General features: G+C 42.1%; 1 protein-coding gene across 6 annotated transcripts in view; it reads right to left on the reverse strand.

Annotated features, from left to right (window-relative positions):
- sh3gl3a (SH3-domain GRB2-like 3a) overlaps window positions 1–13,033 on the reverse strand; it is a gene marked incomplete at both ends in the record, with an annotated part of 142,064 nt that extends 129,031 nt beyond the window's left edge. For all 6 annotated transcript variants that reach the window (XM_079288213.1, XM_079288212.1, XM_079288209.1 and 3 more), the window contains one exon: window positions 12,989–13,033. In XM_079288213.1, the coding sequence (XP_079144339.1) occupies window positions 12,989–13,033 (45 nt within the window). The remainder of the gene's footprint in view (window positions 1–12,988) is intronic.
- Window positions 13,034–14,184: the final 1,151 nt, after the last annotated feature.

Consider the following 14,184-nt stretch of genomic DNA (forward strand, 5'->3'; position numbering starts at 1 on the left):
GCGAAGTTCAAGAACTTCGATGACCGATTCCAGTCCGAGACGCACTGCGTGGAGCTGGCCGATGGCACAAGCTGCACGGGGGTCGCGGAGCGCAGAGGAGACGCCGAGGTGTGTCTGATCGACAGCAGGGGGCGGCACCTCAGTACCACACTGAAGCAGGCGCTGTACATCCCCTCGTATCCCCAAGACATCTTCTCCGTGAGAGCTGCAACTTATCGTGGGGCAACGGTGATCTTCAAGGAAGGAGAAAACGTCTTACAGTATAGAGACGGTACGCGCTTCCTCATTTATGAGCATAACAGACTGTTCTATTTGCCTACTGTGTCAGTAAACAATGACTGTGATGATCAATGTATGAGCTGTCATGATATTCAGACGTGGCACGAGATTTTGGGGCACTGTAATTTTGATGATGTCATGAAGTTAGAGAATGTTGTGGATGGAATGTCAATCAGGGGTAAAGCGTCCAAACCCATGATATGTGAAGTGTGTACTCAGGGCAAGTTCACTCAGAGCAGAAACAGGAAGCCTGATGTGAGGGCCAAATCAGCCTTAGAGCTGGTTCACACTGACTTGTCAGGCCCCATTGACCCAGAGTCCAAGGAAGGGTATAGGTATGCACTTTCCTTTACTGACGACTATTCAAGTGCAGTGTTTGTGTACTATCTAAAGTACAAGAGGGACACTGTAGAAGCCACAGAGAGGTTTCTAGCCGACACAGCCCCATATGGGAAAGTGAAGTGTATCAGGTCTGACAATGGTACAGAGTTCACAGGGCAGGGTTACCAAGCTCTACTGCGTAGGAATAGAATCAGACATGAAAGATCAGCACCATACTCACCACACCAGAATGGCACTGCTGAGCGTAACTGGAGAACCCTTTTTGACATGGCGAGATGTATGCTCTTGGAGAGCCAGTTAGCCAAGGAGCTATGGCCGTATGCGGTCCAGACAGCAGCAGTGGTGAGGAATAGATGTTTCAACAACCGCACTAGAGAGACACCTTACTTTATGCTGACAGGAAGGAGACCTAATGTCTCCAGGATGCAGAAGTTTGGTACTGTATGTTACGCCTACAGGCAGGACAGGAAGAAGCTAGAGTCAAGGTCTGACAAGGGCATCTTCGTTGGTTATGACAAGAACAGTCCAGCCTATATGGTCTACTACCCTGACAGCAGGAAGGTGATGAAGCACCGACTGGTGAGGTTCATGTCCTGTGTTGAGGGACAGCAGACTGATGACATGTCCGACGATGACACTGGTGTGCAGTCTAACGCAACCAGACCTGACCCTGACCAACCCGAGCAGAACGACATCCCAGAAGCTAGGCCAGGTCCAAGCCAGATAGGCCTACAGACAGGTGGAGTCAAGCCCGAATCCCAGTCTCCACGGAGATACCCTGCTAGAGAGAGGAGGAGGCCAGACTTCTATGGGATAGAGAGTGATCAGGCTCAGATCAACATTGATTATTGCTACAGGATGGTTTGTAATGTACCACAGACGTTCAGAGATGCTGTGTCTTCATCCAACTCAAGTAAGTGGATAGATGCAATGGATGAGGAGATGAAGGCACTGAGGGATAACAACACATTTACTCTGACCACCTTACCTGAGGGCAAGAAAGCAGTGGGGGGTAGATGGGTGTATACTCTCAAAACCAATGTTGATGGATCTGACAAGTACAAGGCCCGCTATGTAGCCAAGGGATACAGTCAACGGATGGGTGTAGATTATGGAGAAACGTTTTCTCCTACTGCCGACCTGACTAGTGTGAGAGTGTTGATGCAGAAAGCTGCCCAGGAGGATCTGATCCTGCATCAGATGGATGTTAAAACCGCCTACTTACATGCACCAATTGATTGTGAGATTTACATGGAACAGCCAGAGGGTTATGATGTAAAATCTCAGACAAATGGGAAGATGGTGTGTAGACTAAAGAAGTCACTATATGGGCTTAAACAATCAGGTAGAAACTGGAACATAATGTTGCATGACTATCTATGTGAAAATATGTTTGTACAGAATCCAGCCGATCACTGTGTTTATGAGAGAGAAACGGAACATGACAAGGTGATCCTACTGATCTGGGTTGATGACCTGGTTATTGCAGCCAGTGATGAGAGTGCTTTAAAAGCAGTAAAAAAGATGCTTGCTGTGAAGTTCCAGATGAAAGATTTGGGCAGACTGAAGAATTTTCTTGGTATCACTTTTGACCAGTGTAATGGATGTGTGACCATGTCACAGCAGAGCTATGTTGACAAGCTGCTTGACAGGTTTAATATGCAGGATTGTAAGCCCAGGTCAACACCTTGTGAACCAAAGCTGCATTACACTGATGAGAAGCTAGGTGACCCCAGAAAATACAGAGAGGCAGTGGGTAGCCTAATCTACCTAACCTCATGCACCAGACCTGATCTGAGCTTTGTTGTAAGCAGACTGTCACAGCATTTCAGTGAGCCGACAGAAGAGCAGTGGACAACTGTTAAGCATGTACTGAAATATTTGAAGGGCACAAATGACAAAATGTTGTGTTACAGAAAATGTGATGAGCTGAGGTTGTTTGCTTACAGTGATGCAGATTGGGCAGGTGATGCAACTGACAGACGCAGTACAACTGGTTATTGTGTTAGTCTGAGTGAGAATGGTCCTCTGATTTCCTGGAAGACCAAAAAGCAGCCAACGGTAGCACTGTCAACTTGTGAGGCAGAGTATATGGCGTTGGCCGCAACCACACAAGAGTGTCTTTACTTATCTCAACTGCTTGAACATCTTGATGACTGTCTGTATGATGTACCTAAGATTTTTGAAGATAACCAAGGTACAATTGCATTAGCCAAGAATCCAGTGAGCAGACAGCGATGTAAGCACATTGATATAAAATACCATTTTGTGAGATCAACTGTTAATGACTGTAAAGTATGTTTGGAGTATTGCCCAACAGACCGGATGGTAGCTGACCTGATGACAAAACCAGCTACTAAAGCAAAGCTACTTACTTTTTCCATGTTCTTGTTTGGGGCATAGCCAGTTAAGTGCAGTTAAGTGCAGTTGGTTTCCATGTTTTTCCCCTTGTATGATTTATGGTTGTCAATAATGTGTGATCAAGTGGGGGTGTTAATTGAAGCAACTGATTGTGCTCCCAATTATTGCCAATGCATTTCAGGTGTGAGTGTGTCATGTGACTGTCTATTTAAGCTGATGCACCTGCGCAGAATAAATACGTGTTTTCTCAGAACTTGACCCAGTGGCTGCAGATTGTTTGTTCTCCCAGGTTTAAATGTGTTGAGTCGGTATATCTCTAGTCAAGCTCTGCAGAACAGTAGGATTAATGGAAACACATTTTATTTTGTATTTGTGTTGTAGCACAAACAAATCAAATTGGTGTTTTTTTTCACTTGAACTGCAATGTTTGTAACTCTTCTTCAACTCATTTTCGTTATTAAAGAGGAACTCAATTCCCAAATATTACACATCAACATATGTGTACAGCAGTGGTGGGCCGTCAGGGCCGCCAAAGCCTTCTCCGCTGGCCTGAACAGAATCACGTAATAGCTATTTTATCATTTAATAATTTTTCATAAATACACGACATGTATTCTAATTATTTTTCCCATTTGCTTATTTTCTCACTGCACAGCTACTGTCTTCCTCAGTTGCTCTGCTTCCAGCCTGCAGCGCTGCTTCCAGTGCAGCTTGTTTTAAGTAGAGCTTTTATCCAATCAGATTTCACCTCTATGCCTCAAGGTAAGAAGAGGCCCGAGGCCCGCTAGAAAGCCGTTGCAGTTTAAGTGAATGGGAACGATATTGTTGATTGTCATAGTCTTCAACCAATCAGATCTTTAGTTTGACATGTTGGGCGTATTCTTTCACATGTCCGAGCTTTCTCGGTGGACTACAAGTACGTCAGCATGAACGTGCGCCGTGATTGGTCAGTGGGCTAGTGTGACTGTTTTGACGCTGAGTTAGTAGTAGTTGTAGTTGTAGTAACAGTTCAAGTTGAAAGATATGTAAGAAGTTATGACATTGACTTGACATTTTTAGCGTTTTGCTTGGTGTAAATTTTTTTTTTTACTTGGCATTGTTTTTTTAGGAGGAGAAACGGATTTCTCAAGAAGGACATTTACAGAGAAACTGGACATCGTAAGAAAGGGTCGGCCAACCTCACAGCTAGCAGCCCTGACCCAGCCAGGAAAAGGATTTGTATGAACGATATTCCTGGCTAATAGCATCGGAGAAGCGTTGCACATGTTATGGCCAAGAATGCGTTTCATTTGCAACTGAGCATCTTGGTGTTTGGAGCTGTTTGGAGCTATGCTACTGGAACTGAACTGCACCGATGTTCTGAACAACCGCGGTATTAAACTCTTTGTAATCAAAGGAAGGAGGATGGACTTTGTTCAATTTCCTCAAAAGTCAGCGTAGATATGATACTAATGGCAATACAATGAATTAGCTAAAGCTGATAAAAGCTGGCTATGGCATTTCCACCATTGAAAGCAACCGATTAAAATGGAAAGCCTGTAACCTCAATGTGTGATCTTTCCTAATGGAAAAACACAACTACAAACTAAAAGATATACTAAGAGACTCGTAAGAGCTGAACAGACCCAGGTGGTTTGCCAAATTGGAAGTGGAACCACAATGGAAACTACTGTTGAAGCACATCATATACCCATAATATACCCTTCTGCCCCTGCTCATTTCCCCCGTACATCTTTTTTTCTTGAAGAGCATGAGCAGTGAACTTTCTATCAGCAACCAGAAACAAAGGCCTGGGTCTGTTTTCTGAAGATTGAACTCAACTTCTCCCACTGCTTTTAATGCCACAAATCCACCACGATCTGTATTCCATGGCAGCTGAAATCTCCCAGGAATGAATTTTGAGTCCCAAATGATTATTTCTGCTGAGCTTTCCCACAAATGCTTTTTCAATGTGACAAAGATGACAGATATTATTTGCATACTGTTGCCTAATAGCAATTTGGTACATGTTATGATGGATGAATAGTAAGAACACTCTGACACTGTAACATTAAATATCTTAATAATTTAGCCAACCTTTCTTAAGTAGGCTAGTTTTATATCAATTTTCTTTAATATGATGTGTTGCACAAATTGAACACATGTCAAGTCCTTGAATAAAAGAAAACATCCCTAAATAAAAGTTTTAAAATAAATATTTTAAACACTGAAACGTGTAACCACTCAGACAATTACAATATTATAGACCCCTTGTTAGAAACAATGTCTTTTGTCAGTTGAACAGAAAACCTACCGAGATCGTATTTCATTGTTTGGGAAGCAGACGCCCTGTTTCAGTAGATAATGTATCAGCTGCTGCTCTGCTGGAAGGCTTTCATTCTGAACCATCAGCGTAACTACGTCACCGTGAAGCCACACACAATACTCATGAGCTAATGAACTGAGAGGCTGCCTGCCAGACCACCAGGCGACTGTGGCTCAGTCCCTCATCACTCCGTCATCAGAGATGGATGGACTCTTCTCACCGAGGTGTCAGCTGTATCTGTATCGAGTGGAATTCAGTTTCTGTGGCAGGCTGCACATGTACAATGATAACATGTTGCTGCTGCAGAGAAAAGATAACTGACGTGACAGCGCATTTGTGTCATACTATGACCTGTGGTGAAGACATGAGGCAGCTCAGACCCTCACATACTTTAACTTAGTCTGCTCCACTGAGGTTAGCTTTTCATATGCTGCTGGACTTAAAGCTTCAGTTCACTTCGGCCTTCACAACAGCAGAATTTGTGGTGGTTGCATTTGCCAATTTCTGTAACTTTCTAAAAACAGACCTCGACACATTGATTGGGCCAGGTGTGTTCGGTACGAAAAGGTTTGGACTTTTATTTATTTATTAGATTTGCATTGTCTTATTATTATTATTGTTATTATATTAACAAATACATAAAACATCAGCTGAAATCAGCTACAACATGAAAAACCACTTATCCGTATCATCTGAGTATCCCACTCAGATAAAGTAGAAGTCACAGGGGAGAACAGTTGAACAATTGGGTAATTGCCTTCCATTTCTGTGTATGAGACATCAGAGTAATACAGCTCCAGCAGGCTCCACCTGTACGCTGGACTTTACACAGTAGGCTAAGCAGTAGATCCAAAACAACAGAGCTGTTATCAAGACATAGAGGCAGGACAGATTGGGCCCTCAGCTAACATCTAGGTCACGTGTCACCACAGTGTCTTTATGCCTTCTCATACTCAATTTATATTACTCATCTTTTATTCATTTATTAGGGATGACTATCCATATCTTCCGAGTAACGGTTATTACATTTCTGGACAGATTTTATTGGGTTCTAGTTTTCACATACTACCACTTCTGCAAACCTCCTGACCAACACAATGGGCTCAGATTCTGGAGCCCCATCATCACAACCTGTGCTCGAGAGTCTGATGCCACCCGGTCCTTGTTCATCCTGACGCTGTCAATCCTCCCTCCTGGGTCCAGCTCAGGGCTAGACCTAAAACCAGCAGGTACAGATTCTGTGTCATCCTTCAGGAAAAAGGAGACTCCATGCAGCTTCTTCCTATTCTGAGGATACCGTCCTGGCTGTGGTATGAAGGATGCACATTTGTAAAATTCATGTTGGTTTATCTAAAAGGGACAGCAATTATATCCCACTACATTCCCATTGCCCCCTTTTTAGTTGGAAAAGAATCAGATCTGGTTGAAATAAACAGGAAGTGTTTCTCTTCCCAGTTATCTATTGCTGGCATCAGCCCCGGTCTCAATATATTTCCACCTCAGGAAACAGGTGAAATACCAAACAATATTTTTGATGTACATCATGACATACACCTAGTTCCAAAAACTGATCTTTTGTTTGCTTTTTTTGCAGGGGTCATAGGTCGGATTGATACAGTCTGGTCCTTGTTGTCAGACAGTGTTTTGCAGAAGCAGGAAACCACTGTGGGTGACATGAATGTTAGAAAAGCTCTCAGTTGTTTTTGGCTGCTCATCACTGCATGTCTCAGAAAACAACGGCTAGAACAAACAGGTAGAAAACACTGCACATGATCACACATGAAATCAACACCTTGCCTATAAAATTAAAGGCCTGTATTTAATTTCCTTTTTTTTCCTCGTATGCAATGACTTAAGAGAATGAGAGGGATAACTTCCCACCGTTAGAGAGCTGATATCCGTGTTACCTCATGACACAGGTTGTGAAAGAGAAACTGCAGCTCTAGTTCAATGCTCACTTACCCTGATCAAAGTGTGGAGGACACACAACCACAACAACCATGAGCAGCACAGACCGACACACAAACAGGAAGTGACAGGTTGACATTTAGCTGGTGCACACTGGAAGAACTCCACGAGATAACAACATGAGATATTATCCTCTCTGCTGTGCTGTGAGGGAACATGGGAGTTCTACAACACATCTCTCATGTGTGGCCTGATCTATGATTCACCCGGATGCTGGGCTAAGGTCATCACCAATGTCCGCACTATCTGTCCAGTTAGGTAACTGGTGGTATTTGGTCTGAGATCTCAATGTCACGCAAGACGCTTCTAATCTGAGGCAACTGGAAGGAATGTCCACAAAGGATAAGGTCGGATTTTGAGGAATTTCAGGAAAACATCGAACCAATATTACAATAAAAATGAAGTTGCAATCCTTAAATTGTCTTGATTATATATTAGAACCGTTATTTGCCTTAAGCAACACACAGATACACCAGGCAGCAGACTTGCATTGAGACATGCCTTTGTGTCTGATGTCCCCCAGTTCTATATTTTAGTAGGAGCCCCCCTGTCACCAGAGTACAACAGCAGTCATATCACACTGTTGGATATACAATGAAAGTCAACGCTTCCTGCACAGGCGTTTCACATGAACAGATTTCCAGAGGATCAAAGTGCATTATCCTTCACTTCCTGGAAGTCATTTATTTTTAAACGTCCGCAGGAAGTGGTGACTTTCACCGATGGTCGCTTTACAGCAATCTCATGAAAAGTGAAGAATCAATGTGAATGCCATCGGTGTTCCTCTTAATAAGAGTCACTCGGAGCAGCAGAGTGCTGAGTATCACGCTGTTGTACTGATGGAATTATGCTGTAGGAATGTACATTGCGCTGAATATGATGTGTGAATTCCACGATTCTAGAGATTAAAAGTTTAGGCCCGTATTTCTGGTTTATAGAGTCAAACGATATAAAGTTGTCTCAAGGATAATCACAAACTGACAGTGTCTCTACACAAAGAGAATCAGGTAAAATCATGCAAACGCTTGTAGTTGCAGCATTGTTGAGAGTGCACACTTTCACATCTCAGTGAAGCAGGTCTCAGCTGTGTAAGGCTGGCCAGAGCTACTCAGAGGTAACGCAACAATGTTTGAAGAGTTACTTTGTTACACAGTACAAGCCAGAGACTCTAGGGTAGTTCTGGGCAATATATTGATATTATATTGATATCCTGTTATAGCTGTTCTATTATTTGCCATTACCCACTTAGTCATTATATCCACATTACTGATGATTACTTATCAAAAACCTCACTGAAAATATTTGGTGAAAGCGTCAATCGCTAACCCTAAAATATCTTCACAATATTAATATGTAGGTTTTGGTCTAACACATTTGGATTGTCTTTTCAACTGTAACACGCCCGCTCCGTAGAGTCACAGAAAAAAGGAATCAAGATTGTTTGTTTTAAAAAATGATGATCAACGGAAGTATGAAATTGCCTAAACACCTAAATATCAACATAGTATTAGACTCAACAATCCAGTAACAACCAGCTATAAAACAAACAGTGAAGTCGCAATCAGTAAAAACACTACAATGAGAAATAATAATAAATGTATAATTTAATGCTGGGCAACTCTTTATTAGCTTAACTTCCACATGCTGCATGTTACTGCATGGTACAGACTACAGGTTCCCTTGCTTCACCTACATTCCCCTGGGTCCTAAGCAGTGGCGGCTGGTGGAACATGTTCTAGGTAGGGCCATCCTATCAATTTCAGCAAACATCCCAGTATGATTTAATGCAAAAAAAAAATGTAAGTATCAAACACGCATTACTACTTTGCAGTTAAATATTTAACATTTATTCCAACACGAAAACAATCAGTAAATAACACTTATATAATATAATATAACATGTTTATTTATTGAGATGCCCCTATGGACCTTGTTATAGGAGGTAAAGATCAGGAGAAGTAAACATGAAGTGTAATTATGAATACTGATGTTAAATTAAGCTATGATGAGCTTTCACTGTTAATTTAACATCTCTATTACATGTTGATGCCTCCATCACCAAGTTAAGCAGATGAGACTGAGGACAGCTATGTAGAAGAAAAGATGTTCACTTTGTCTAATATGTAGCTTGACAGAGTTCTCATGTGTGTCCTGGTGTTCTCATGTTTCCTTACCTCCTCATCCCTCACTCCCTACCCTGGTGTTCTCATGTTTCCTTACCTCCTCATCCCTCACTCCCTACCCTGGTGTTCTCATGTTTCCTTACCTCCTCATCCCTCACTCCCTACCCTGGTGTTCTCATGTTTCCTTACCTCCTCATCCCTCACTCCCTACCCTGGTGTTCTCATGTTTCCTTACCTCCTCATCCCTCACTCTCTACCCTGGTGTTCTCATGTTTCCTTACCTCCTCATCCCTCACTCCCTACCCTGGTGTTCTCATGTTTCCTTACCTCCTTATCCCTCACTCTCTACCCTGGTGTTCTCATGTTTCCTTACCTCCTCATCCCTCACTCCCTACCCTGGTGTTCTCATGTTTCCTTACCTCCTCATCCCTCACTCCCTACCCTGGTGTTCTCATGTTTCCTTACCTCCTTATCCCTCACTCTCTACCCTGGTGTTCTCATGTTTCCTTACCTCCTCATCCCTCACTCCCGTAACTGTCCGTGCTGGATCCGTCCCCGTTGTTTTAAAAAGCTAAATAAATGATTAGCATGACGTCATCCAGCTAGCCAAACCTGTCTGGTGTACAGCTAGTACAGAAGCTTCATGTGCTGCTTCCCTTTCCCGCGAGTCTGCTGTCTGATTGTGAGGTCAGGCTGATCTGATATCAGCTCTTTGGCTGCAGAATCTCCTCAAAGTTCTCCTCTCAAACGGGTCTTGGAGGAGTAGTGCTCGCGCTGGCGCGGGCGCCTGTAGAGACTTCATAGACCCGTCTCTTTTGGGCCAAAACGATCAGGCCCCCCAAGCTGCGCGTTCTCAGAGTGTCGTGCACACAGACAGAGAGCACGAGCAGAGAGCACACAGGCGGAGAGCACGAGCAGGAAAAGCATATATTTTGCGCAGATATCATAATTTACACACATTACTGGGTACATTCCATAGTTCAAAAACACAAATATTGACAATTTATATAATTTATGATTATTATAATTCTTTTTTTTTTTTTTTTTGTGTGGCTCATGGTGGGGCCATGCCCCATGGCCCTCTATTGACCAGCTGCCACTGGTCCTAAGTCCCTCCAAGTACAGCTTCTTATCACCCTATATGTACCAACGTACATTTATAACAAATACCATACATATTACGGTAATCAGCGTTGCATATGTGTCTGACCAAAATACCAAAGAAAGCTAAAAATAAATGATTCATTTAAATTATTTTTTTCGGGTTTTTTAAGTGTTTTGTTTGGAATATGTATAATAAGCATATCATTTAGTTATCGCTACTGAGAATTTAACAAATATAAAAAACATGACGTAGATAGGTTTGCATACACATGAAGACAAAGTTGTGAACACCAGCTGAATATCTATCATCAGAATCATTATAACTGTATTTTAACTACTACTGTGTAAAGGGAATACTGCTGCTAAAAATAACCTGATTTGTTTAAAGTGTTTGCAAATCAAATGTTATTGCACTTTTGTTCCTATAGCAGTACTTTTAAAATAAAAGTCCGCAATACACTACTTTTGAATTCATTATTGAACTTTGCGCATAACAATTGCGCAAAGAAAACGTGATTAATCGCGATTAAAAATTGTAATCGTTGCCCGGCACTAAATAATATATAAACATATTGATCATAGTCACTGTAAGACCAGTCTTGGCTGAAACTGACCTAAGTTTGAGACTCACCACCAGCTCAAAGCAAAGCTCTGTCTGTGCTGTTTCATCAGAGCTGCTGATTCTTAGCATTTTGACTGCAGGCTCTCCTTCTATTCCCAGTGTCTACTTTGGTCACATGTCAAACGTAAATGTATCTCAGCACAATCAAAGAGAGATAGGGGAATATTTTTTATGTCATAATAACAACACCGAAAACCAGCCCACGCTTGAGGCTCTACACAACAAACTCCCAACTGGACCTGAGTCCACATACGTTCTGGTCGGGTAGCAGAGGCCCTCCATGCCCAATGGCCCAATGCGTCAGCACACTGCATGTATTATGAGGAGTCACCTAACAAATGGACAATGGGCCAGTGAAGTCAAACCTCAAAGTTTAATTCAATCCCTTTCATCAACCCAGATGCCCAACATGAGATATTATCCTCTCTGCTGTGCTGTGAGGGAACATGGGAGTTCTACAACACATCTCTCATGTGTGGCCTGATCTATGATTCACTCGGATGCTGGGCTAAGGTCATCACCAATGTCCGCACTATCTGTCCAGTTAGGTAACTGGTGGTATTTGGTCTGAGATCTCAATGTCACGCAAGACGCTTCTAATCTGAGGCAACTGGAACCAAAACCTCATCAAACCTCAAACTCAGTATAATTCAATCCCCTTTCACCTGGAGATCTGCTGATGGCGGAGGTTCTCAACGGGTTTACACATTAAAACAAGTGGAAACATTTCCACTGCTCATGTAGATGATCAGGCAGCGTTTGTTTCCCATGGTATTTTATCTGAATGTTAGAACTGGTTCACGGTTACTCACAGACGCCCACCGTGGTGTATTTTGGTGAAACAACAGGCCTGACCGTGCTGGAACTTCATGAGTGAAGTGCATCTCAGAACAGCGGATGCATCCCGTGATTACACAATATCTACAAGCTGTCTGTGAAGCTGTTATTATAAGAAGGCCCGGTGTCTCTGTGTCATTCTACCTATCTTTAAATTACGTCACAGCCTTTGGCAGGCTTTGAAACATATCGCTAATCTACAGAAGACATCTTTCAAACATATCGCTAATCTACAGAAGACATCTTTAATTCTGTTAAAGTCTGTTAAATCCTGGTCAAAACAGACCAGTGGATAGTCAATAAGACATAAACTGTGACATCAGGACAAAACATAATTAGCCATTCCCACGAGCTAAATAGAATCATAATAGCTAGTGTACCTCCGTTATAGTAAAACACGTGTAGTCTCTCACTTACAGATTCAATAGGGATATGTCACACCAAACTAAAGGAACTCAGTACATGTTAGAAGTTTTATAATTCAATAGCCTAAACAAAGATTTGAACAGTATTTTCACTTTTCTTAAATATTTTCTTGACATTATGATGTCACCATGTTCCTGGATCGGAAACAACGGCAACACTTACTAACGTGTTCTATTGTCATACAATATATTGTATTATAGTGGTGTGCTGTGAGCTGAATAACACGTCAACAACAATGCCGACATGTCTGTGGGATCACAGTGTTTCGTAAACAGTCTTGAATGGACTCAAACAACGACTGTGCGTTCGCTAACATGTGAGAATATATTCAATCTTCGGATATTTCAACGGAGTTTGGTGTGGCGTTGTCTCGGTACTGAACCAACTTATCTGAATGAAAAAGTAACGGGACACAGAGAGCCTAAAAATGCCTCGGAATCAGTTCCTGTTGTGGCGCCACAACCCGCAACATTTACATATAAATAAATATAAATAGTTACAGTCTGATACTTTAAATGTTTGCTAATCACCAGAAGCCCGATTCCGTCACCGTTTTTCGCAAACACGGTCCACATCCAAACAAGTGTTGTTATGAACGAGCAATAACAGGCGCCTCCATACCTGACTGGCTTTGTGGAACTGTTTCTTCAGCCCGGCCACAGACATGTTGGACCAAGGTGTGCGGCTTCACCTCTGGAAGGAAATGTATCGTAAAGCACTCAGGAAACGTGAGGAAACGTACGTTGAAGAAATAGCTTGGCGAGTCCACAACACTGCACTCATCAGTTACTACCGCTCAAGATTGTAGCAAGCGAGACCTGAGGTGAGTCAAGCGCAGAACAAGAAAGCGGACACAACCGGCAATAGATATGTAGTCTTCAAAATAAAAGTGTCAATCTCAACGCTGAAAATTGGGTGCTTTTTGTTTCTTTACTTTATTGCTTATCATATAGAATGAACAGTACGTGTACGTAATGTCAGTAAGGGAGACATGTAACCGTCACAACTTTAAGTTTCACAGTAGACTATTCACAAAACAATGGTTTTAGTTGTGAGTGAGACTGTGGTGGCTTTTGACCAGTCCACTTTTTCTACTTTTCTTTCATCTCAGTCAGTTGAATTCTCAAAGTAGCCTATGTTTGACATTTTCAATTAAAAACCTTCCCACCAGTAATCTCTCTACTACTTTCTCGATATCTTTTTGAAACGAAGAATTGGCTTGAGATTCTGCTCACAGTACTGTGTCCAAAAAAAACCCTCAAGTGCCTTGATAGAAGGTCTATCAAGGCCTAAAATGTATTGTTTATGACCCTGCAGAACGAGGAATCTTTCACTGTCATTTATTCAAGGCTGTGTCGCGAGACATTGGTCGGATACGGTTTGTTTTGAAAGTATAAACCGGAAATGTTATTTGGATGATCTCGCTTGACTTGCTGAGTGGCGGAGGAGGAGAGGTTTTCCTGAATCGCAGCGATGTGGCCACATCTCAAACCCCATTGGCTGACAGAGGCTCGTGCGGATGAAACCGCGGCGGAGGGAAATGATGACTTCAAATATTTAGGAAATTTCATGGAAAAAAATGACATGATTGAGCAACCTCAAATACAAATACTGTAATATGCTAACTTTAGTCTATTTCTCAATGAAGTAGGAGACATCTTGTGACCATGAAACTTTTAAAATGGAAAAACACTTTCACATTTGGATTTTTCAGTGAGAGTGAAACTGGTAAATTATTTTTCAAGTTTATTAAACTTTTATTGACTAAACAAAGTAAATACAAATCAGTAGAGACACCACATAGCCTTATACTACAG

This window comes from Melanostigma gelatinosum (assembly GCF_949748355.1).
Source record: "Melanostigma gelatinosum genome assembly, chromosome: 2".
Lineage (NCBI taxonomy): Eukaryota > Metazoa > Chordata > Actinopteri > Perciformes > Zoarcidae > Melanostigma > Melanostigma gelatinosum.